Source organism: Convolutriloba macropyga, chromosome 6 (assembly GCF_964194025.1).
Source record: "Convolutriloba macropyga chromosome 6, txConMacr16.3, whole genome shotgun sequence".
Classification (NCBI taxonomy): Eukaryota; Metazoa; Xenacoelomorpha; order Acoela; family Convolutidae; genus Convolutriloba; species Convolutriloba macropyga.
This window is the reverse complement of record NC_134473.1, coordinates 66,210,488-66,237,766: the sequence shown is the minus strand read 5'-3', so window position 1 is coordinate 66,237,766 and position 27,279 is coordinate 66,210,488. Positions and strand designations below refer to the sequence as shown.

General features: G+C 37.3%; 1 protein-coding gene across 1 annotated transcript in view; it reads left to right on the top strand.

Moving 5' to 3' along the window:
• The window catches only part of LOC142340530 (prohibitin 1-like), a 103,856-nt gene extending 85,356 nt beyond the window's left edge, over positions 1-18,500 (top strand). The window contains exons 2-6 of the mRNA XM_075391096.1: positions 11,053-11,153; positions 13,939-14,100; positions 14,958-15,100; positions 15,929-16,141; positions 18,104-18,500. Of these exons, the coding sequence (XP_075247211.1) occupies positions 11,069-11,153; positions 13,939-14,100; positions 14,958-15,100; positions 15,929-16,141; positions 18,104-18,322 (822 nt within the window). The 5' untranslated portion in view covers positions 11,053-11,068 and the 3' untranslated portion in view covers positions 18,323-18,500. The remainder of the gene's footprint in view (positions 1-11,052; positions 11,154-13,938; positions 14,101-14,957; positions 15,101-15,928; positions 16,142-18,103) is intronic.
• The last annotated feature ends 8,779 nt before the right edge of the window (positions 18,501-27,279 follow it).

Here is a 27,279-nt window from a genome sequence, read left to right as displayed (position 1 = left end):
GGTCACGTAGAGGATTCACCTTGCTTTGCTTTTGTTTGCCCCTCAGAGGTTTCAATTTCTGACTCTGTAGGTCCCCTTTCAGGAGCGTCATTCGTATCATTTAGCGGTTGGTATCACTCTCGGCTTCAGTTTGATCTTCTGACTTTATATTACTTTCACTCTCTGTGGATTTTTCCATCTCGATTACATCATCATCATCTGAACTTTCCAAATAATTTTTTTCTCCTCCTTAACAGTTGTTTTTCGTTCTGCCTGAGGCTCTTGTGTGAATGGTTTTTTCCTTGTTTTATATTTTTTAATTGGTTATAGTTTATTTTAATAAAGTTCTTTGTCTTTTAACTGCCATTTTGAAAATCAAATCGTATGCTTTCAACAATTGTGTTTGGTCCACTATAAAAACAAGTAAACGTTCTTGTTTCTCTTTGTTTAATTTTGCGTTGAAAACTGACACTTCTTTTCCTTTATTGTATTTCGGCACATACTTACCGCGGTTATAATAGGTTTTCTGGTGTTCATGTTGAACATACACAAACTATCGCATCAACTCATGCGTTTTCTGCAGTTTTCGTTTCATTTTGAAAACTTAGGCAGGTGCTGATTCAGATATTGCGTTCTTTGGTGTGCTATTGATGCAGCCTATTGGTAGTGACAGTGGAAAACGCAATACAACATACGCTGGACTCTATTTTGTCACACTATTGATTGATGATTAGTAGGCTATCATTGCTGATGGTAGAAAGTTTTTCCACTCATATTGGCATTGGTCTACCTAAGACCGAGGCTTTTTTCTATTCTTTGATTTGTTCTTTCAATCAATGCGTTCCCTTGTGGGTGGTAAGATTGACGTTCTCTCTTTTCCTGTTGCAGCGCAAAGACTACGGAATAATTTTGACATAAATTTCAACCCTTGGTCACAGTGTAGGTTACCTGGACATCTAATCTCACTATCCAATTTTCAACTAAAGCTCGTGCCATGTTTTTTGCCTCTTGATTGGGCAATCTCCTATAAGCCCTATGTACTTGTTTTTTTGAGACTCGGGAAGTGGACTCATTTCATCAAAAGATAATTGCCAGAATGGGTAAATAGATTTCCATTTTGCGAGTGAATGTCGAACTTTCTAACTGTTGTTTTTTTGTCAGGCAAACGTCGCAGATTTATATCCAACTTTTTACATCCCTTCTCATGCACGGCCAATAAAGCCTTTCACAAGCCCTTTGGTATGCTTTCTCCATCCCAATGTGACCTGCGCTTGGAAAATCATGCAACATCAGTACTCGTCCTTTGGATTGTCCTGCGGGGCTTAAGTGCAAACCCCTAATTTTTACCCTTTTTTAATATCTTAGTAACTGTTAGTTTAAATAAACAATTTCAAGTCTTTCCCACTGCAACACGATATGAGCCAGCAGTTGAGGAGAAGGTGAGACCAGAACTGATACCATCCGTTTTTAGCAACATAAGGCGTTAAATAGGGAATCACTCCGCAATCGTTCAACATAGATTGAAATCAAAACGTAATATTTTGTCGGGGAGACAGAATAGGATACAGATTGACTCCCATAGTAAAAATGGCCTAGAGAAGATACAAGAAAAAATACACTTCTCCGACGATTTTTTGATACCTGCTGGTAGTTATGACAACTTGAAAACTAATCTGGTACCTTTTTTAGAAACTATCGAGGGCAAACATTGACATCAACAAGCAAGATGCTCGAAAATTTTTAGAGTCATTCTCAAAGAATAACATGCAGATATAATCTCTTGATTTAAGAAAAGTGTACACCAACGTGCCGGTTGCAGAAGCTATAGAAAATGAAGAAAAAAGTACACAAGCAACCTAGCTCCAGAGATCACAAGGTCCGCAATATAAAACTATTAAGGCTAACGGTGACAAATGTCCAACTTGAATGTAACGGGGTCTTGCATGTACAGTCAGATGTTATATTTATGGGTGCATCGTTGACTTTAATACTAGCAAAGGTGTTCACAATAACGTAAGAGACATCAAGGCAAAAACCAGAATTAGGATATCAGAACTTCAAAAGAAGACTTCATAGGTATGTCAACATCTTGTTGATTGTGGTGGCTTCACGAAACACAATGAATGGAAAATTCTGGATGCCTGTCCCACAGTAGAGAAACTCAAGGCAGTCAAAGCTATATACATCAGTAAGCTGAAGCCGGGACTAAACACAAGCGATGCATATAGGAGGCAGGAACTCACGCTAAAATATTAGTTGAAATCATAATTTCGACCTGAGAAAAGAAAATTAGGAGGAGGTGAGACCTGAAATGATGCTATCCGTTGTTAGCATCATTACGCGGGAAAAAGGGAATCATTACGTATTCATTAAAAATAGACTGAATGGAAAGCTTCAAAAAACTGTCAGAGAGACAGGATAGGATCCGGGTTGGCTCCCATAATAAAGATGGCCATAATACGGTTTCACGAAAAAAATTATTCTCCTACCTGCTTTTTCGATACCTTCTAGCAGTTATGAAAACTTGAAAATGTTTCTGGCACCATTTTTCCAGAAACTACTGGGCGCAATCTTTGAAAACCAACACGCAAAATACTAGAAAATTTTAGAGTCATTCTCTCTTGAGAACAACAGAAGATAGTATTTCGTCATTTAAAAATTTTCTATACCATTGTGTCGATTGGAGAGGCTATAGAAATTGCTCCAAGAGAACTCTACTAAAGCAAACTACCCCCAGAGATCTCAAGGTCCCCAGAGATAATTTCGAGAATAATACTACGCAAGCGTTCAGAATAGCGTTAATCGGAATTTTGATAAACTGTCAGAGAGTCAAGATAGACCTATGCGGATTGCCTCCCATTGTAATGTTGTGATTATGGATGGTGGTGAACTTTAAAGTTTGTACTTGACTTTGTATCGTTGGGACCTAAACACACTGTGAAAAACAAGTTTAAGGAGGTTCACATCCACGAAGAAGTTGGCAAACTTGAACGTAAAATACGAGTGTGAGAGACTTTTTGAAAATGATGCCTCTGCAAAGTTCACGCGAAACCCCGTGGATAGAGTGGTGAAAGATGCTTTCTTTCTGTGTGATGAAAAAGTCAAAATACAGAGAAACACTCGAAAATAAACTAAACTTGGATAAGCTGTAAAAAATCAATGTAGCAATTGATGAAACTGTGATCAAAACATAAAAAAAGATCAAAACTTAGAAAAAAGACTTAAGAGCCTACAAAAACTGATGAAGCAGCGAAACATTAAAGACAAAAATTGATCAATGATTCAGATCAAATTGTTGACAATCCGCGGGTCTTTATGAACTAAAAAGATACACAAAAATTTTACCTCTCCCATCACCTTTGAAAAAATTTTTGGCACCCTTTTTCAAGAAATTACTGCGCGCGAACATTGAAACCAACACGCAAGATGCTGGAACACTTTTAGAGTCACTCTGTCTTGAGGATAAAAAGCGACTAATATCTCTTGTTATGATGAAATTGCACACCAACGAGCCGGTTGGAGAAGGTATAGAAATATCTCTAAGAAAAATCTACGCAAGCAACCTAGCTGCTGAGATCCCAAGGTCCGCAATGAAAAAATTATCAAGGCTAACGGTGACAATTGATCATCGCTAATGTTACGGGATCTGTTATGATGTACAATCAGATGGTGTCCTGACGTAAAGGTTTTAACACCAACGCGCAGGTTTCAGGGGCTATAGAAATGGCTCCAAGAGAACTCTACTCAAGCAACTTAGCTCCAGAGATCCTTAAGGTCCGCGAGGAAAAAGTTATTAAGGTTAACGGTGACATGTGTTCACTTTAAATAAAACGGGTTCTCGCTGTTACAACCAGATTGTATAACTATGGGTTTATCACTATAATACTAGCAGATGTGCGGACAAAAGCGTTAGAGGCATCACGGCAAAAACCACAATTCAATGAAAACTGCTCTAACCAGGATATCAGAACTACAAAGAAGAATTCACAGGTAGGTCAACATCTTTTTGAAAGTGGTGGCTTCAAGAAAGACTCTGGATGCCTGTCGCACAGTAGAGAAACTCAGGACAATCGAAGCTATTTACATAAGCAAGCTGAATCCAGGCTAAACACTAGCGATGAATATAGAAGGCAGGAACTCACGCTAAAATATTAGTTGAAATCATAATTTCGACCTGAGAAAAGAAAATTAGGGCAAAATTTCTTTTGTACAGGAACAGAAATAGATGAAGCCGAGCAAGTTGAAGCCTAAGCAAGTTGAGAAGAAAATTTAGATGGCAGGATTTCACTCTAAAATATTATTTGAAATCATAATTTTGACTTGGGAAAAGAAAAAACCATTTTGTGCATGACAATACGAAATGTGCAAAACCCCCACAAGAGGGATACTTAGGGTTAACGCAAATTTGGTGTTACCCTAGAAATACAAAAACTCGGCCAAAATAAAAAAAACTGGAATAGGAACGTTTTGAATAAAATGATTACAGATGTGAATATGAAGTGGTAAATAGGCTAAATATTGTATATAGAGAAAAATTTTGGTTTATTTTTAAAACAATTCCTAGAACTGTTCACATTATGTTCTCAGACAATTTTAACAACACAATCATTTTATCCTTTTACAATTTGTGAAACAGTTTTAAACTGACGATGAACCAGAAATTCAAAATCAAAATTTTTTCTGACAAATTAGTTTATTCTACACAATTTTACTAGACAATGGTAAAAGCAACTACTTGATTCCGCTAAGGTCAATGGCCTCCGCTATGAATCCATTGTTTTTACCTTCTGTTTGACAAAACTTGATTTCTAAAAATTCATTTCTCATGACGCAGCTCCAAAGAGTTACATTGCTTTGTCTGTAAAGTTATATACAATACAGTAATGTCTCATAGTAGAGGATCAAAACTCGTCCATTGAAATGTCCTGCGCGGCTTGAGCGCTATCGCCTAACCTTTTGACTTTTCCTATATCTTAGTAACTGCTAGTTTAAATAACGATTTCGAGTCTCTCCCACAGCCACACGAAATAAACGAGAAAATTTTTGCCCCAGTAAGGCTATATTTACAATAATAAGCGGGGGTTTATGACCTTATTACATAACGCTGCCGTAAGGCTGATATAACGGGAGTTTCTCAATTACAAGATGTCATATTATTCAGAGCTTCATCTATTTGAGAGCTGTTTGTTTTGAAATCTCTTCTTTTTTTTCGAGAGCTACTTTTTTGAATTGTAATTCGGCTACTCGAATTACCCATTCCATCTGAGAGCTGACTTTTTGAAATCTCTTTATGTTTTTGTTCAACTAATGTCACTTAGAGATACCTTGATTAAAGTCGAGGTTCCGCTATTGATTTCGTAAATTTTATTGAAACTCCTTTTTCATATTTTCCTAATTTTTGTAGTCCTGTGGCATCAACTCATTGACTAAAAAAGATTTCCTAATGAATATTAGGTGAATCTATCTAGAGCTTTGAGTGAACAGCTAATGGCGGTTAAGACTTTATAAAAAATTTATCGCAACAAAATTTTAGATTCAACAGATCTTAAACTTACTTTTGTGAACTGGCAGTTGTTGGCTCAGAAAGGACATTAAGTGGATCAAAGACTTTTTTCAGAGAAAAGCTTATGATACAAATCGCTTCGTAACTTTCTTCTCGCAACTTTTTACTGAATTTTTGGTTTTTGCCTGTTTTTTGTTGTTATTTTCATAGTCATAAAACTTATTGACATATCCAACTGATGACTTATGAATTACAAACATCAATGTGCTCCTATCGAGTCATAGCTTAGCGTTTTTTTCACTTCCTTCGAAAACTATGGAATTTTATGTCGTTGATACTACGTGTTTCCTTAAAAATTTTGTGGTTTTAATATGTTTGTTGAAATTTGTTGATTTTTTGAATTCTAATTGATCAAGAATATCCCATTGATTTATTGATTTAATTAAATAATTAATGAAAATAGGAAAAACTTCCACTGAAAAATTCTTTTTTTAAAGACTCTGGCACTTATCTCCAATTTTTATTTTCAAATTGCTGCTTTTGCTTGTTCTTTTTATTCTTTATGTTGTTGTGGTAAAACGCTGGAAGTTTCTATAGGTTTCTAATTGAAGATTCAATGAATGATTTTGCTCAAAGCAGTCATTATAGGGCGAATAGTCTTCAACTTTATGATATTGTTCATTTTCAAATTTTTTTTAAACTTCATTTTGTCAAAATGTAACTTATTCTCATCATTGAGAGGTCCCATCTAGTTCTTTGTAACTAAAAAAAATCAAATTTTGTTTTGAAAATATGTCGTAATTAAGGATTTTGTTTGTTAGTCAAAAAACATTTTAACAAAAGTGTTTTGAGAGGTCAATATTTGTGTTCCCTTTTCTCTTCTTTTAGCTCATACGCGTAATAACAGATCCCAATGATTTTCAAATGAGCCGCTAGTGAACTTATCTAATCGTTCAGAATAAGTTTAGATGAATTATTTTAAATATCAATTGAATTAAAAAACAATATTGTGATGAAATTCAACATTTTTAGTATCTTCATTAAATTGCGTTTTTGCAAATTTTTCGCATTTTTTTTGAGTTTTTCTACATTTTTGATCCGTCTCTATGTCATACTCTAACCAGAGACAGGTCTTGTTAGTTGTTTATCAATTTTTTTGTCAAACTTTTGAGATTTATTTTGTTAAAAGCTAATGATTTTCAAAAAATTTGACAATTTTTTTGTTTTGTTCTTGTGGTCTTTTGATGGCAGATGATGTTAGGTGCTTTTAATTTTAGATATTGACTTTGCACCGTTAAACTTTTGGTTTTTTTAAATTGTTTTGTTCTTTTTTTGTGTTTTTAATGGCCGAGGATATCTTGAGCGCTGTAATGAAACCTCGCCTTATTAATTGCAATTAATTATGAGCTTATAACTCAAATAGTAGTTTGGGTGCGTAACGATGTTTTTAAACTGATATATTTATTTTCTATCTCTTCACTTAATTGACAAATAATTCAAAAAAAAGATGAGCTCATTTCGGAAGATCACGTGCAGAAGAACATTAACGAGCCCTCTTGTTATTGATTAAAATTGCCAAATGAACGCGTTTTTGCTATGTTTCTTGTTTGTTTGCTGTGTTGAATGACTTTTGTGACTTCAAAACATCAAAATCAGAATGGTGAATATGGCTAACTTTTTTCCGTCGTTTCGATTTGTTTCAATTGCATGTAGCTGGATTTTAATTCAAACATCTTTGTGTCGGATTTGCAGTAATGTAATTCGCTGAACTTGATATATACTTTTTTAATGCATTATGCCTTCTACGGGGACAAATAGCTATTTATCAAAGTTAATATTTTATTTTTGATTTTTCAATAAGGCATCGCAAACTCTGTGTTCTTAAACGGACTTTAGTATTACGAAACAGAGTTGCTTTTAAAAATCAGGCACTGTGTCTTAGATTTTAACTTGTCGTCTTCGAAAAATTTCAATTTAGTCATCTGATTATGTTGTTTTTGCACCAATTTCACTGAAATTTTTTTCGGTTCTGTTTTGATTGCTTAGAATCAGCCTCTGTAAACAGTGAAAAAATTAAGTTCCGCATTATTGGTAATTCAAGTTTTTCGAAATTAAGTGTTAGTTCAATGGAAATGTTTCATAATGAAAATTTTATTAATATTCTGACATTCTCGGCGAAGTTATTCATTGTCTCCAATCTTTGAATTTAGCTCTGGCTGTTTTCATTTTGGCAGCACGATGACTAAGTAATTTTATTGAACAGGCAGAAGTAAATAAACCTACCTCCCACATGATCAACCAACTTAACACACTCAAACGCAAAGAAGCCAGAAAAGCCCAACCCCTAAACATGCAAAGATTTCTTGATCTTGAATGCAAAATAAAAATCGAATCCTGTAACAACCAAGACGACTAAGAAAACGAGATTTTCAGAAAAAGGGAATTCAGTAAGATCCAAGCCTATCTGAGATCCAATAAAAAAGCGCCACCGTACCCACATGAAATGCATTTACAAAACAAAGTAGCAGAAAACAATGAAGGAAAGGCAAAACTGTTTAATCAATACTTCCAAACTGTTTTTTTAACTTAAAAACAAACAATACAAACGTTGACTTCGGGCCAAACACATTCAACAAAATAACAAGCTCCGAAAAACAAGTCACGGAAATACCCATTTCTCTTAAATCAAAAAAAAAGGAAAGGACCGGATCGAAAAGCAAACAAGACCCTAAAACAACTTGCAACCACACTGGCTAAATCAATAACTGTCATCTTTCAAACCTGCATCAACAAGGGTGTATACCCACAATACTGGAAAGAAAGAGAAATAACTTCAATCTACAGAGACGGTGATAAAAGCGACGTAACTAAATACAGACCATTTAACTGCATCTGTTGCCCGTCGAAAGTCCTAGAAAAAATCATCTTTGACTGGTTATGCCCAGTAGTAAGGCAAAAGTTTCACGACACCCAATTTGGATTTAGAAACGGTCGCTCAGCCATTGTACAACTTATCTGTTTCCTCGATAAAGTACACCTGCTCAACGATTCGTCGGCAATTGATGAACTAACGGTTTTCTACTTAGATTTCGAAAAAGCCTTCGACAAGGTTCCTCTTGATCTCCTGCTTTTAGAAAACCACAAAATGGGAATAGGTGGAACAGCCCTAAAACTAATTGCCAATTATTTAGACAATGGAAAACAATGCGTGAAAATAAACAACTCAAGATCTGAATTCCGTGATGTCACAAGCCGGGTCCCACAAGGGTCCTTACTGGGTCGTCTACTCTTTTTAATCCAGATAATTGACCCCACCCCACTGTTGCAAGTGACAGTGTATGCTTCGGATATGCCCATGACTACAAACTGTTAAGCACATCTCATGAACTCCTAAAAAGTGACCTAATAAATTTAAATAACTGGTGTGTCGCAAACAAAGTCAATCTCCATCATGACAAATGTAGTCTGATACACTTCAAAAAACAATCAGTGGTCAAAATCGACGAATTCGCTGTCAAACCTGTTAAAGATCGTAAAGACTTTGAGGTCTAATCTCGTGAAACAAAACTGTAACCTGCGTCGAACTAAATCTCTGAAATCATTGTGGTTCCTCAAGCGTAATATTTCCTTCAAGTCAACAACTAAATCCATACTAAACGCATACACAGGATACGTGGTACCCGTCATATCTTACGCATGTGAGGTCTGGTACCCCACCAAAACAGACTTGTCAAACATCGAAAGAATACAGAAAAATGCAACACAGTGGATTCTAAACAACACAATTCCCTATAAAGAAAGACTCAAAGAACTCAACTTATTGCCACTTTCAATGTACTTCGAACTCCACAGTCTCCTACTGTTCTGCGCCATCCTTGACCACAAGTATGACATGAAAGCATCACACTACATATCACGTAATACCAACGAACGAACCAGACAAAGCTCCAACTCCAGCTTCAACATTCCCAAAACCAGACTCAAAAGGACCGACGATAACTTCTGGACACGAAACGGAACACTGCACAACATTCTGAGTAAACATATCGACTTAACAACGAAAGAAAACAGAAAAGCACGAATAACAGCAATTTTGGAAATTCTTTGAAAAATTCAACGAAGCCAATCTATGTAACTGGAGGATACTCTGCCAATGCACGAACTGTAACCAACATTCCAAACTTACTAATGACTTAAAGGGTGAAAACCCATGGTATATCCCTAAAGACCGCTACTACTACTACTAATAATGGCGTTTAAATACTTTCTACTCTATACTCTATTTTTCAAAATTTCCAAATAGCTATTTTTCATTTTTTTTTGTTTAATTTTGGTCTTTTTTCAATAAGTTTTTGCAAACTCTGAGTTTTTAAACGCACTTTAGTAATACATTTGTAGCGAAGTCGTTATTTATTGGCGGCTTTTTGAGTCTCGCAAATATTTGAGGACCTGTTGCCATATTTTTAAGATTCATTTGCTCTACGTTTTTGCGTTCCTTTGTTTTTGTTTAGTTCTGCGTTGATGCAATAACTGTCAAGAGGTTAATTACTGACATTTCTGGCTGAAAATATTGATCTTTATATTCTTTAGTGGTGTCCGGGGGATAATTTTTACTGAAAACTGATTTACTCTTTAAATGATCGATTTTCCTTTAAATTATAATTTTGAAGGAGATCGAATTCATTTTGATCCACGATGCTCCAACCATAGTGAAGTAAATGTGAGGTTATTTGAATTGCTGTGACACCAAAACCGGAAAGTTGTTTTCTTTGTTCCTAAAAATTAGTTACCTCATTTTTTGAAGTTCTGTTCAATTTTTAAGATTGTATCTGCCTTAAGCTTTTCGATGTATCTTTTGGATCGCAGAGTTCTTAAGTTTTGTTGTTTCGTGACTGTTTTAGCCCGGTCAGATTTCAGTTTTTTTTTCAGTTTTGTCCATCGAAAAAAAACTTGAACCTTTTTCGACTTCACCAGATATTTAAAAGAAATTGCGATCTCAAGGTTTCACACTGAGTTTCTCTTTTTCACGTGAGAAAAATTTTACCTGAAGTTCTGTTTTTCCTTTTTGAATATAGTTGGAACGGCGTTGAATATCGTTGTACTTGTTTTTGATCGATTCACTAATTTCAATGCTGAAACCGTTACGACGGGTTTTGATTAGCTGTTTCCTAGACAACGAAAAATATTTTTGACTGCATTGTCGTTATGGTTATCGGAGAGGACCGATTATTCCAGTTGCTTCCGGAATTCCGCAGGCGTTGTTTCATTTGGCAAGATTTATGTTACGACCATATGATTTTTAATCAAAATATAACATATCACCAATTAATAAAAAGAAGTTTCTTTTTCGGCCTGCTTTTTTAAATCGTTTTGATACTACAGATCAACCAAGCTATCGCGGCTATTTTCTGGCAACATGCCAGCTATGTTTTAATTGACATTTGTTACCCACGAGGCCTTGGTTTCTCTCGCTTTCTGAAAATTGATATGAGGGCTCTTGTTTTTATCAGCTCAGTTGAATTGCTATTCTAGTGTTTTCAAGTTCCCCCTTATCAGGTATTCTTTTTCCAGGTAATTGTTTACAGAATGGCAAAATTGTTTCGAAGTCTGGGCTATCTGGGTGGTGCTTTCATGGCTGCAGGCGCTGCAGTGAACTCATGTCTATACAATGGTAAGCATGTTAATCACGTTTCACAACTTTTAGAGACACTAATGAAAGTGATAGGTAATTAATAGTGTTTAATAACCGCGCAACTGGATTGGATTAGTGCTCGCAATTACCGTTATAAGTGCATAGTCTGTAATGTTTATTGATTGAGGCTTTGCAGCTCAACACATCAGAAACACTCATAGCCCCCCCCCCCCCCCCCCATTTACTTACTAAAGCAAATGATAAAAGACGAAAACTGAAGGCAGCAATATCAATCCAAAACTTCAGAAGTAAAACAGAACCACTCAAACCCTCAAATTTATTAAAGCATGTTGAATGATAAATGTCAAAAGTGAAAATCCTTAATACCAACAAACAAATTAATATGCGGAATGAATTCTGCCATTCAGATTTCATGGCGTAACAAATATTAAGTATTGAAGATCGAAAGTTGAAAACTCTAGCTCATCTACTCCCGCTATGCCTGTACATTGGAATGCACGATATCTTAATACTATTAGCTTTCCTGAACAACAAATACAACGTAGAACTAACTCAACAGACTAATTCAGAAATAACGAGACAATCCAATAGAGGGGGAATACTTTTGCAGACGTGTGAAACAACGCTACAATATTCTTACACGTACCTTTCCAGACTTCAAAGCGTTTCCAAAGAAAACAACTATCACAGTCTACAAAAGATTTTTCAAAAATCACTATTCTGAATACAACAAGTGCTCGTCGAGGATAAACTTTAAAAAACTCATTATTAGGACCATCAATAGGAATAACATCAGTGAGCAAACAAGCTCAGAAGCCTAAACTACTACTACATATAAGCAAAAATCATACACCCCATTATGTATTAGGTATTTAAAATTTGCAATGGGTACCGATAAGATTCCCATAAAATTCTTCAAGACAAAAGTAACATTCTTGCATATCATTCTTATGAAAAGAAAGCTAGCAAAATCTCAGCCTTTAACTAAACTCCCAAGAAACATCAAATGCCTGACAAAGATAACAAAAAGCTGGACGGGGCTGCAGTCCACCATTCAGAAGAAAGGAGACAGACGGAAGACAGAGACAACGATAAACCATTGTCTCTTTTAGAGAAGTGTTTTGGCGTAACTTATTGTAAGCGTTCCTTCAGACTTCTACAAGACACCAACATCGGATTTGTGAAAAATCTATTCCTCCGATAGAACATACTCATCTTCCTCTAACACAAACTCCGAGATAATGGTTTTCTGCACTGAGTTTTTGGCAAGGTGGTACACGTAAGTCTGCCAGGTTTTGAATGTAGTAAAAATAGCAAACATTGGAGTCGGTGGCTGTCTGCTGAAGTGTCCGCTCCATAAACTGGAGGATGGAAAGCCAAGTGATAGATAGGGTTGGGGTGACAGCACTAGCTCGAGAGTGCTCTATGTAATCAGCATATGGAACAAGAATTATTAATACCTCTCGAGCGAAGTGTGAAGCAATTTTTGCAAACTTGCTGGTCTTTTTTGCAAAATTTTTAATGCTTCTCTGTTTTCATTCTACGCCCTTGACTTTTCCTTATGAGTGATCTAAACTTCTCTTTCATTGACTTAAGTGCCAGCAGCTGAACTAAAGTGGAGGCAGTTCACTACTAAAAGTCAATTGAAAAGTACACAATTGAAAATGGCTGCCTTTTCATTGACTTTGTCGTTATTGTGGCGTGGTATATAATAACCTCTGTTGACCTCATTTGCAGGCCCCTATGTAATTTCAGTTGTTCAGTTGCCCCCCCGTCTAAGCGGGCTGCAATAGCTTAGAGCTCTCAATTGACGTTCGAGAGCAATTCTTCAGACATTTGTCATTATGTTTCTGTGCTTTTGCTATTCTTTTCATTTATAACATACAGATATCCAGGTTTTCTCCGGACTGTTTGTTCTTGCCGAACTTAAAATCTTATCTGTTAATTAGAACAGGTTTTTTTGAGAATTACAAGAAGAATTGTGGGCTAAAAATTATAGTTAACAATGGACAGGCGTGAAAAATTTACGTTCAATTTATAATTTGAGCAATCGGTAGTAGTCAAGTAATAATTTGTGCTCTCTAAGCGTTACTTTTGCTAAAAACGTTTGATTTGCGCTGATGCACGAAATTTTGAAGTTTTAAGCGGGATTTCATTTCGTTTTCTCCGTTACTAAGAGGAGATGGTTAAACTTCTTTTTTCTTTTGAATTGCTCTCAAGCGATGTTTGTAGCAATTATTTTAGTCCTGTGGTGTTTTTATGCGATTTTTCTTTGCGTTTGACTTTTCGGCCTCAAAAACTGGTTGCGCTCGGAGTTCGGAGGGGATTAAGTGGCTGAGCAGCCCTCTTAGATTTTAACGCCTTAATAGTATCTACGTATGTGGTTGATCAAAACTGTTTTCAAAGAAAATTTCATGGCCTGAAGGGGGTTCCTAATCTTAAAAGTTTGACCCTCCCTCTGTTTTCCCTCTGTCTTGAGGATTTTTTGAGGCGTTTAACACACATGTATGTGAGTTTGGCTAAAAGTAAGGAAACTTGAGATCACTGAAATGCGAATTTTTGCAGTTAGAAACATAGTTTACATAGTTGATTTTACATAAGTTTGCATTAAATTAAAGAATTTGTGTTTTTTTATTTATTGTAATATTTAGTTCATAGTAACAACCTATCTCGATTAAAATTGTTGCCACAATTGACACGCTTTGTATTTTGAACTTTTTGCATTAATTTCACTGCATAGACGTTGCAGAGAACGTAGGCATCATCAAGACGCAAAAAATTATCAATTTCAGTTTTTTTTCAGTTGATGGTGGCCATCGTGCAGTAATTTTTGACCGATTCTCGGGCATCAAACCCAATGTGACAGGAGAGGGCACACATTTTCTGATCCCAGTTATACAGACGCCCATCATTTTCTCAATTCGATCAACACCCCGCAACATTACTGTCGTCACTGGGAGCAAAGGTTTGTTTATTTATGTTCATTGCAAAGCTTGAACCCCCACCCCGCCTAACTTATTGAAAGGACGCCGGTAGAGCCGAACGGGCTCAGAGCAGAATGCCATAAACTGAGATTTTAAGCCAAATATTTCCCTTGGTTGATGTTAAACTCATTGTTTCAGAGGCAGTTTTCTGTGAAAAGTAAACTAGCGTCTCAGTGGTCGGAAGCTAACGATGGTCTCAGTGGTCGGAAGCTCTGATTCTCATTTTTCCTCATTCGGCTCTGCGTTCGTTCGGCTCTAACTACTAGCTTCTGACATTCCCTGTGGTGTCAGTCGACCATCTTTACCCAATTATTAATTGCTCTCAAGCAAAATTTGTAGCACTTATGTTTGTCCTATGATCTTTTTTAATGCTTTTTTTGCATGACTAGATTTTTGTTTGACTTTTCGTCCTCAAAAGCGGGATAAACACATAACGCTGGGAGGACATTAAGTTCTCTTAGAGCCTAACCAGTGTCTAAGAATGCGGTTCATCAAAACTGTATTGATGAGACAATTACATGGTGTGAAGTGCGGTTCTTAATCTTGAAAGTTTGAGTACGGTACTACCTAAGTCAACTTCTCGTCGGTCGTTTGAGAGCAATTCGATCGATGTTAGTGGGTTATGTGTGGGCTAATTGAACTAGCGTATACAAAACCGTGCAATGTTTTGTGCTCAAGTGCTCATTTAATCGTGCGCGAAGTAAAAAGAAACTCTACATTTTTAAATGCTAATTTGAACGAGGAGATATGTTAGGTGATGATGGAAGTAAAGACAAGAGCTTTCATGGTTTGCCTGTGAAAAAAATAGAAATAGTTCATCAGAATAATTGTATTTTAGATTTGCAAAATGTGAACATCTCTCTCCGTATCCTGTACAGACCTGTACCAGAGGCACTTCCCTCAATCTACAGAGACATAGGAAGAGAGTATGCCGAGAAAGTGTTTCCATCCATCACCACTGAAGTCCTCAAGGCTGTAGTGGTTAGTTATTATAGAATGTTCCGCAAGGTTGAAACCCAATTGATGTTTAAAAGTTCAAATTTAAAACATGCAGGCATCAGCGTCTTGTTGTTTTTTTAAAACTCATTTCTTGAGTTCTTAAAACATTTGCTTGTGTTTCCTTTATCTATGGTTTATATGCGTGTCCCACAAAGTTTGAAATAAGCAAACGTTTCATAAATTACTGAATAGAGTGCCAAGTTCAAATTCAAAACATTTTAACCTAAAAGGAAATGAAATGGAGCTTCAGGAATAAAGTATTGAAATTCAAATAACCACATGATTGCTCAATTGCCGGTTTTGGTCTTTTTCGAACGTTCAATTTTTTAAACTATGGGACAGACTATAAAACTTAGATGATCCATGCTCCGACAGAATTAAATTTAGCAAAACTTTTTTTTAGCGATTTCTTCAATTGTAAGTGCGGCAGGTCTTTTTCTCTGGTGCAATTATAGCATTCCATGCTTACTTGGACTACAAGTCGAGCTGAACCCTAAATTTAGTCCCATAAAGTTACAACGCTATCGAACGTTTCAAAAGTCAAGTGCAAAATATGCGGAGATCCGCATTTTGATGTGTTCATTTTCATGTCGGGAGTTTTTCAAACGTTCGCTTGCGTTGGCAACTTTATGGGATGGATTAACTTTAAATAAACAGTTGTACTGACTAGCGTTTCATGCAGAGTCAATTTATTCCCATACGGATCAATTTTGAATGCTTTGGCGTTAAGAAATTTAAATCTTGGAAGTAAAGTGGATTGGAAAAATTGTCATCCAAATTGATTGTGATCATTGCTAAATGTGGTTCTAGGCCAGATACGATGCCTCTGAGCTAATCACACAGCGAGAGATGGTTTCCAAGACAGTTCGTGAAGCCCTTTCAGAGAGAGCAGCTTCATTCGGGATAGTTCTAGATGACATATCTCTCACTCATCTCAACTTTGGCAGAGAATTCACAGAGGCTGTCGAAGCTAAACAGGTTGCCCAACAAGAGGCCGAGAGGGCAAAGTTTTTAGTCGAAAAGGTAACTGTTTTTGTTCGAACTATTTTGCATCGAGCTATTCTTGATTGCCTGCGTAATTATTATCGAGAAGAACACTAAAAATACGTCAGTTCTTCTAAAAGCGTTGCCGAGTGTGTTTGTTGGCATTTTTGAACACACGCATAATTTGCTTTTCCTCGGGAGTTGCTGATTTGTAGCAAAGGTTGTTCCAATTTTTATTTTGTTGTCTTTGTTGCGTTTTTTGTCTGACCAATTGGAGCTCTCTATTGGCTGAACGATGTTTGAAGCAATTAAATTCTTCGCGTATAGAAAGGGCTACAATGATGACTGAAGCATTCGAATATGTAGGCGACGAACACCAGCTTGTCATCCGAGAGCAATCATGTCGACATTGGTCTTGAATTTGTGCAGCTGTAAGCTGAGCGTAGTTATTAATTGCTCTCAAACGAAGTTTGTAGCAATTATATTAGTCCTGTCGGTCTTTTTTTTATGCGATTTTTCGCTTGACCAATTTTTCGTCTGACGCTTTTGACTTTTCGACCTCAAAAACGGGATAAACAGGTAGCGCCCAGAGGGCATTAAGTGTTATTAGAGCCTTTGAGCTCTGTTTCAGCTCAAACTGTCTTGGAGACTTATACTTATACTTATGGTGTGAGGGGCGGTTCTTAGAGGTTGACACCCCCCCCCCTTTGTTGACCCCCCACCCCCACTATTGGCTCCACCCCCCCACCGCGCTTTTGCCCCCCCACCCAGTGCTGCCCCCGGTGCACCCCCCCCCCCGTGGCTAGCTACTGACCAAGCCAACCGCTCGACGGTCGTTTGAGAGCAATTCGCCCGACGTTAGTCGGTTATGTTATTACGGTTGTCTTGTTAATTGCTCTCAAACGAAGTTTGAAGCAATTATTGTAAACGTGTTTGTCTTTTCTGCAAAATTTTCGCTTGGCCGTTTTTGCGCTTTTGTTCTTGAACATTTTTTTCTTGGCTTTTCCACGCTTGAGTTTTTCATCCAAGTGATCCAAATTGTTCTTTCTGAAATAAAGTTTGATGCTAATAAAAAGCGATTGTGAGCGCAAAAGAATCAACTCCACTGTTCGAACCGTGGATCCTGTGGGTTATGTGGTTTTTGAAGCCACAAAAGAGCTACACTCCCTCAAAATCAAACTGCCCGCGACTGTCGATTGAGAGCAATTCACTCGTCGTTAGTAGGTTCGTTTTTTTTTTACCTTGCAGAGCTAAAAGAGATCTGTTTAATGCCATTCACTCATAGTTCTATGTGATTGTTGGCATTTTTTTTACTTATAATAACAGTGGTTTCAAGTTGAATTGCTACTGGAAACCAGTGCAATATTTCAGACGATGTCAACTTTTTAAAAAAAATTTCATGGTCGTATGATGTTTTTTAGAAGCACTTGGCCTGCTTAGTTTTGAAAAACTTGAGGTTGACATTTGTAATTGTTCTTGAATGAAATTTGAAACAATTTTTGTAAACTTTTGCGTCTTTTTATGCAGAATGTTTGCTTGACCGTTTCTGCGCTTTTGTTCTAGAACATTTTTTGAGTTCTAAATGACTTTTTCACGCTTCAGTTCTTGATTTTTTAGTGATCCAAGTTGCTCATTTTTTGTAATGTTTGTTGCTGATATAAAAGCGATTGTGAGCGAAAAGCAAAGCGATTGTAGCCTAGTCCTTAAGATGATGGACTGGCATCCTGGAAGTCCGAAGTATTAACCCCCTATGGAGTCGGAGTTTGTTCACTCCCATAATACATTTTATGCTACACATGCTCCTGTTATATTGCCCACGCCTGTCATTCGAGAGCGATTCATGAGACCTTGGTCGGTTTGTCTAATTTTTCAAACCCTATTGTGTATATTTTGAATTTGATCGCATAAGTGCTTCAGTAGCAATGCTAGATTACGTAAAGCTTATGTCATGACTTCGTATGTGAAGTTGCGACTCTAACTTAATTTTTTCACTGTTTTCAGGAGGAGCAAATCAAATTAGCCAAAATAGTTGCAGCCGAAGGTGACTCAAAAGGTGCGGAGTTGTTGGCAACGTCTCTCGACAAAGCAGGAGAAGGTCTGATTGAACTGAGGAAAATTGAGGCTGCTGAAGAGATTGCAAATAACTTGGCCAAGCAGAGAAATGTGTCTTACTTGCCCAAAGGACAAAACATTTTGATGAATTTACCAACTGGTCAGTAACCAGAAGTGTGACGTCACTGTTTAAATTGGTTAACCGTGATACGAAATGGCTGCTGCATGAGACATGAGAAAAAAATTGATAGCTCTGTTTTCTTTGGCTATGAATTGGAGAAAATATTTTGAAGTGATAGTAAATGTTTTATGTATGATCCTCATTGAATGAAACATGATTGGTTGATCCATTGTTTTGAAATTACTTAAAGGTTGAGATGTTAAAGCAGAGAATTAATTGGCTAATGCACCTCTGTCTTGTGGCTTGTTGATTAGACAAAAAAAATGGCTGGACATAAATTGCTGTATTCCAAATGGTATAACAGGTCCCAAAAAAGTTGCAACGAAAGCGAACGTTTGTTAAAAGACGCATGTGCCCGCTATGAAATGTCGAAAGTCTGAAGTGCCAGAAGTTAAAATGGCGGGAAACTGCCTGATTTAAGCAACGTTTTCTCGGAATTCTGACTTAATATCTCCAACAGCTGCGCGGTTCTCAATAAACGCCAGTTCTCACTGACTTCAAGCAGGGTTACATAACCTATACAAAAACTCGAGACATGCAAATAACCAACAGAAAGGTCGTCTGTTTGTCAATCTCATGCATTTAACTAAAGCGAGTTGCATAAATTTGCAATGCAAGCAAACGCTCGAAAATCTGGTCATGTAAATGAACATCAATGTGACCTGTAACCTTTGAAATGTTTGGTAGCTTTTCAACTATGCTATAGACTATAAATTATTCAACATTTCTCTGCGTGTTAAAAATAGTACTTGGAACTCATCTCGAAGATTGAAATGTGGCTTGCATTGTAATTTATGGGACAGACTATAGCCCGTCCCATAAAGTTGATATAATCAAATAACGTTCGAAATACACAAAACGTGAATTTGAGCATCAATGTCGATTGAATGCCAACGCTTTTTCTTAGGTAGCTTCATTTCGTCTGCTTTTTCTTGATGTTTAAAATTTTACTTGTGACCTCTGAACTCAGTTAAGCGCTTAACATAAAAGGCTCGTTATTTCAAATTTATGGGACACGCTATATTAAAGCGATATATGCTAAAAGATTATCGCTACTCTAAAAATAGCAAAGCTGATGCAATTGAATTTTAAATAAAGAACACAATATTGTTATGGCCCTTAAGATATTTCCCAATCAAAATAGTTATTTAGTGCTGCTTTTGGGTGGTGTAGGGTGAATTAAAGATAAACAATGCACGGCATATGTCACTAAATTTCACCTCTTAAACATGATTCATTTTCTGAGCTGCCCTAATGCTGACAGTAATTAATTGCTCTCAAACGAAGTTTGTAGCAATTATATTAGTTCTGTCGGTCTTTTTACGCGCTTTTTCGCTTGACCGATTTTCGTTTGACGCTTTTGACTTTTCGTCCTCAAAAATGGGATAAACAGGTAGCGCCCAGTGGGCATTAAGTTCTCTTAGAGCATTTCAGCGCACTAGTCTCCAAGTATGCGATTCACGGAAACTGTTTTGGAGATATATACTCATGGTGTGAAGGGCGGTTCTTAGAAGTTGACCCCCACACCCCCCTCGCACATCAGTCCCCCTCTCATTTCACCCCCCCCCCTAATTCCCACCCCTGCTCATCGTTCAGGGCCCCCTGAGTAGTGAAAAATGGGGTGGTCTACCGCACAGAAAAAGGATCCCTCCACTTATTAGTCTCGAACCCAATCTTTTGGTGCTTTCATACGTTTCTCATAGTTTTTTAGCCTAAACCACCGTACTACAGGAGCATCATTTTGAAACGTTTTTGGCAATCATATACCGGACTTCATCAAGGTTAGTTCATACAAAGTTCATTTTATTGCCCATTATTTACTGCTTTGTCTTTGTGTTTGACATATCGCAAATTGACTGATTTGCTTTTGGTCCTTTTTGCTTCTGTGTCTTGTGTGCTCAATTTACCAAACCGCGTCTGGGTAAATTTGATTTTGAATCAAAAACTGTTGTTTTAGACAATAACTAAAAGTCATTTATTGCTGCACGTATTTGGTATCTCTATCTTTGCCGCCTTTTATCTAGTGTAGACTGAAAGACTAAGAAATGCTACAATTTAAATGCGAAATCTTAACCGCTCTCTTTCGCTCATACAATAGTACAGCTTTCAAACAAGATTTCTAATGAAGAACTAATTTGTTGCAAGAAGACAGCTATGATTATATTAAATACAAGGAACAATACAACAATGCTTTTAATAATCAAATTTAATGTTATTGCTTTGCGAATGATAATTTCAAAATTATTCTCTTGAGTCTCTAAAGTTTATCAGAGGCAGATCATCCTCTGAGGCTAAATCAACGACCTCGGGTGATTTATTTTCGCCTTCAATCTCCCGCATTCTTTTCATTGGTTTGACTTGGGCAATCGGAACCAAACGCTTATTGATTTTTTCTCGCTTAGTTCTCATATAGTTTTTATGGTGAAGCATCAGGGCTGTAAATTCACGTAGATGAATGGCTGTGTATTGCAATGCCCACATATCACCTTTGAGGCTGAACATATTAAGATAGAAGAATACACTCAGTATGATGTCCTGCGGGTCGAAGTATTTGACCGCAAATCTGTAGTACCTGTTGTCTGTATCTAAATAAAAACAAAGTTGTCTGGACATTTATGAATCAGAACCCCTCTACCCATCCGCGTACAGTTTTAATACGCACATTGCTATTCAACAATAAACCCTAATTAGTTGGAACATATATAAAATATTACCCTAAATAGAAACAAAATTGTCTAGACATTCATATCAGAACCCCTCTACCCATCCGCACAGTTTTAATAAGCAGATTGCTTTTCTACAATAAACCCTAATTAGTTGGAACATATATAAAATATTACCCTTTATGTCCCGTATCACTTCGCAGTTTTTGCTGTCCATCCTCATGCGTTCGCAGACATTGAAATTAATTACGATTCGGCCTTCTGTGTTGAATTTACCCCCGGAGATTAGTCTCAGTATATCAGACTCGAGAGTACAAGAGTCCACTAATTCTGAGATGTGGTGTTCAGGTATCACTACTGACTGGTTCAGATATCGTTCGTCGTTTGCGAACTTAAACAGCGTTATCTCAATATTGCTCCCGTCCTCCGATTCATCTCTCGCAACTCGAAGGCGGGTTGATATTTTATATTCAAAGAAGTAACCACCAGAGACGCTTTCCATCATCGGCTGGGACTGAAGTTCGGTTTGATTTTTTGAAATTCGGTTTGATTAAAATTTGAGTTTGTTGAGATGAATCGGTACCTGCGTGAGCCCTTTTTATACTACTAATCTTTTATTGATAACGGTAATTGTCGCGTAAATCAGAAATATCTTGGCGTTTTATAGCTTTTTGTACAGGTCCGTGCATATGGAAAACCTGTGTTACCATAAGTCGAACTTATTTTTTTTGGCGTGAACAAGTTTTCACTAGATACATTCAATACCAACAACCATCTTCTTCATTTACAAACATAGTATCAATTTATCAGCAGGTGATACCAATATCAAATATATGAGCCAAATAACGGAGACTTCTTTCATTCGGTCCTAATTTTTAAACTTGTGCCTGTGCTGAGCAGTCGAGAAAAATTTACTCCGTTCTCTAACTTTGTCTCGAATTTGAAATAATTCTGAAATATAATCAGAATCTAATTTGTGATATTTTCCAAAATCGGTAGCACTAATAACCCAAAGTTGTGAGGTGAGAATCGTTCACGTTATTGTCAGAACTAATAACAAGAAAATGGGGTATGGGTTGGCCAATATAGTGAACTGAAATGGGATATGCGGGTATGAGGGAAAGAAAGAGGGTTTCAGGTTGGGTGCTCTTGAAGAGCGAAGCTCTTTTTTTTACCGAAAGAGCTGAGCTCTTATTTTTTGAGTTTAAAGATTCCGATCGCTGAATATGAACTTACTGGGTTGTTCATTTTTTTCAGAAAAAAAATTTTGCATTGGTTTGTCAGCCCACACGCATCAACAAAATTTTTTGCCCTTTTTTAAGTTAAATTTTAAGTCCTTTTCGATTCATACCTTGAATTGAAAATTTACTTTTGGTTAATCTATTGGACTGGCTGAAAAAATGAACTTTATGCTAAGCTAGTTAATTACCAAGAGTTGTGCTCTTCCTGCTTTTTTTTCTCAAAAAAGATGTGAGTTTAATTACCGATATTCGTCAAGCTACTGACTATTTTATGCATATCGACCAAAAGTCTGAAACTTTGAGTCCCGTTTGATTTTAATTGCTAATCAAAAACAGATTGGCATGCTATTTTGAGATGTGCTCTCAAAATTTATAGTTCGTGGTCTTGATAGTACTGCTAAAAGCATTCAAAAATTACAACAGAAAAAAGCATTACAACAAAGCATTACAACAAAAGAAATTAGGAATCAATTTTTGTGATGTGAGGGAGCTGCAAGTAATAAAGGGAACAGAGTTGAGGTTTTGAGCATCAGAGTGATGTTCAAAATGTTCGACTTTGTTGTTTTGCTTATATGCAGCTTTCTTATACGTCGCTAAGATTACTGAAATCAGTATACTTATTGATGTGAGAAAGCTGCAAGTTACAAAGAGAACAGAGTTGATGTTTTGAGCGTCAGAGTGATGTTCAAAATTTTTGACTCTGTTCTTTTTTTTCCTTGTAGTTTTCTTATACATCATTAATAATACTGAATTCTCCTTCTGGCTTCCGTCAGTCTTGGCTACCTCTCGTCAAATGGACCAAGCAGAAGTCGGGTGGGGGATAGTTGGGAAATAGACTTCGAAAAACTTATGTTTTTCGAAGTCTGTTTTCCGACTATCATCCATTACAGGAATTAAACAGAAAAAAGATGCTTGGACTCGAGGTTTTTAATAAACTGGACCCTTGCATCTTTTCTGGCTTGTTCAATTGAACAACGCCAGAGACTTCCTTGTAGCCACTTCCTACAAGGAATAAATAATAAAAATTGATTTAATTAGTTCGTTTAGGCGTTATGGTGAAATGCAAATTGTGTAATCAAGACTTTGCGAAACGACAAGATCTATTACATAGGCATCAAAAACATTCCGAGCTGCCCGATCAGAGTTTTCGATGTGGCCATTACCAGATTGTTTTTACGGTTGCCAAAAACTTAGTCCTTCACCTAAAGAATGTGCACAAATTTGGTCGTTCAGTAAGATGCAACACATGTCAGATCTTTTCGGTCAACAGGACGCATGGCAGAAACACTGCACGGATGAACATTCAGTGACTGCTCCTGCTGCCAGAACAAATCCTGCTCGTCTTTGTCAAAACGATAATTTTTTATAGGAGCGTGAAAGAAAAGCTTTTCGGGAGCACTTCCATCCTTTCGGCTGAAACTCTCAGGAGACTCCAGTTTTGACCCTTTTGAGTTTCATGTTTATAAGGAAAATGATATTATTGATTTCATCAACAGCAAACTGGAAGATCTGATATTGATCAAATTCGGAATGTGTATTGAAGTGAAATTTGTGAAGCCGTTGAACGATGATAGCACTGTTTGCTTTTTTCACAGTCCAGTGGAAAGCCTCTCAACGACTTTAACAGCCGACGAATGTTTTCCACAAGTCGATAAACGGTTGACTAAAATCAACGTCTTCCGCCCAGCTGGAACTGGATGGGTTATTGAAAAGTTGCATTTAGTTGAGCTGAAGGTTACAAAGTTTGCGCCTCTCCGAGCCGGATCATATGTAGCTACACCGCCGGAACTTGAAAATCAACGAAAATCGGTTCTGAATATCAAGAATCTAAAGGATAATTTTTGTTTTCTCTACTCTGTGTTAGCTGCGCTTTTCCCTATAAAGCAAAATCAAGAAAGACCTCAAAGTTACCGTCAAAATTTTAGCGCACTTTACTACAATGCGAAAAAAATGCCAGTTGCTCTAACTGACTTACCGGCATTTGAAAAAAATAATTGCCTTAAAATTAACGTCTTCGCTTATGAACAGACAAAATTTTATCCTGTTTATTTGAGCAAGTACAGAGGCAAAACCAAAAGAATAAATTTGGTACTTTTATCAGAAGAAAACAATTGGCATTATTGCCTGATCAAAAATTTGGATCGTGTTATGAAAGTTTTGCTGCGCTTGCCTGCCACCACCAACTCAAAGAACAATATACGAAAATTTTGCGAGCGTTGTCTACAGAGCATTGCGCGAGAAAAGTTTAAGGTGCAGAAATCTCTCTGCGAGCATCATCAACCTCAAGTTATTCAGATGCCTGAAGAAGGGTCAACGGTGAAATTCAAAAATTGGCTAAAAACTTTCAAATGCCCTTTCGTGGTTTATGCGGATCTAGAGGCTCTCGACGTTTGAACTGAGGTTTTTGAATCAGTTGAGGAACTTGTCAGAAACGGCTTACATGAATGCTCTGCTTCGAGTTTTGTCGTTGAAAAACAGTACCCTTGTAGTTTCGGTGCTGTATTAGTTGACAGCAGGAACTCCAACGTGCAACTAAAGAAGTTTTACAGAGGAGAAGACTGCAATTCAGTTCTGTTGAGTACTTTGCGAAGTTGGCTTAAATGGGCGGACTCCGAGCGACAACGTTATCGCTTTCTAAAAATGTCAAATTCTGCGAAACAAGACTTTGTTGAGAACTGGACAGCGCCGTGTTGCATTTGTGAAAAAAATTTTCTAATCACTGAGGAGAAAGTACTCCATCACTGTCATTTATCTGGAACTGTGCTTGGAGTGGTGCACTCAGCCTGCAATTTAGCTGTTACAGTTGGATCGTTTTTACCGGTTTTCTTTCATAATTTGTCGTGATACGATGCTCATCACATAGTGAAGTACCTTGTGTTGGAGAAAAACGAAATTCTCTCTGCAATATCACGAACTGAGGAGACGTTTGTTTCTTCTTCGGTTCAAGTTCCTGTTAAGACCTACATCAATAAATGTGGCGTTGAGAAAATTGTTCGAAACGAAATACGCTTTCTTTATAGTTTCAATTTTATGGCCTCAGGTCTCGATTCTTTGGCTCAGACGATACAAAATGATGATCTTAAGTTGCTTCGTAGCCATTTTGCTCAATACTTAGATGCTGATTTCAAAAGAATTAGATGCAAAGGAATTTTTTCCTTCTCCTATCTGGACCGTTTTGAAAACTTCAAGCATGGTCTTCCCGTTTACGGTGAAGAGTAGAAAAACACATTAACAGGAAAGATAGATATCACAGAGGAAATGCATCAGAAAGCTGTTGAAATGTATCGGTTGTTCAAATGTAACAACTTTGGAGATTACCACGATGCTTATTTGGAAACTGATGTCTTTTTGCTGGCCTATGTATTTGAATTGTTCCGTTCAGTGTGCATAAATGTTTACTGTCTAGATCCAGCATATTTCTGCAGTGCACCGAATCTTAGCTGGGACGCAATGTTGATAACAACGGACGTTGAACTTGGATTGCTTTCGGTTGTTGATATGCTCCTCTTTTGCGAAAAAGCAATCAGAGGTGGTCTCAACAGAGTAGGAGCCCTTCGCCACTTTCGAGAAAAGAACAAGGATCTGAATGATTACAACAAGGATCAAAAGTCAGTTTATGGGGCGTTTTTAGACGTAACTTCGCTTTATGGTGGGATGATGATGAAAAACTGCCACACGACGGATACCAGTGGGCTGAGTTTGCTGATATTGATTCTCTCATTGAGACTTATAAATGCAATGATAGTGTCGGTTACTTTGTCGAAGTTGATCTCAATTATCCCGCCTCAATTCAAAACGATCATTCTGATTTTCCACTGGCTCCTGAGAAAAACTTTTTGTTAGCGACGACTGGTTGTCACCCTATATTAAGCATTTAGCTCCAAACCGGGCATCTGTTCCGAAGCTTGTGGAAACTTTATCTGATAAGAAGAATTATATCTGTCATATTGAAAATTTGTTGTTTTATGTGGAACAGGGACTGAAAATGGTTGCTCTTCATCGCGTGCTCCAGATTAATCAGTCAGACTGGTTGCGTCCTTATATTGAAAAGAACACTTCTATGCGTAAAAAAAGCATCAATTACCTTCGAAAAAAGTTTCTACGAACTTGTGTCCAACGCCTGTTTCGGGAAAACCATGGAGAATAAACGAAACAGAAAAAAAACATTCAGTTTGTTTCGGATCAGGTTAAAGCTTCGAAACTAACATCAAAACCGATTTTCAAATCGTTCCAAATTATCAGCGACAACTTATGTTCCGTTTACTTCTCCGTGCCAACTTTTAAATGGGATAAACCAAAGCCTGTGGGAGCGGCCATCCTTGATCTTTCTAAACTTGCACTATACAATTTTCATTACAACGAGATGAGACCAAGATACGGTTCGCGAATTTGCGTCACGTATAAGGACACGGACTCACTTTTGTATCGCATAGAGACTGATGATCTGTATAAAGACGTGGAGGAGTTTAAACATTTGCTAGATTTGAGCGACTATCCAACATCTCATCCACTTTTCAACCCGACAAACAAAAAGGTTCCTTTGACAATGACAGATGATTTCAATGGATCAGTTTAGGAGGAAAGTGTAATCTTGCGATCGAAAATGTATAGTATCAAATTTGTCAGCGGTGTTAAACAGAGTGCAAAGGGCGTTCAGAAGGTACTTAAGAAAACGCTTCATCACGACAAATACCTCCAGTGTCTTCAAGCAGGTGTTAGCAGCAGGGCGCCAATGACCAGAATACATTCCGCTAATCACCAGATACAAGTTACCACTACAAATAAAACAGCCCTGAGCTGTTTCGACGACAAGCGGTTTATTCTTGATAATGGCATTGACACCGTACCGTACGGTCATTATAGTCTTGGCCAGGAGCCACCAAAACCTTGCACAACCAGTACTGACTTTTCAAGCGATACCGACGACAATGATCGAGCTTCACTGTCAACTGACAAAGAGAAGAACTTAATTGAGCTCAAAGAGCTCACTCCACATGACGCAGATTCTGTCTCCACGGCATCAACTTCATCTTTCGGTTG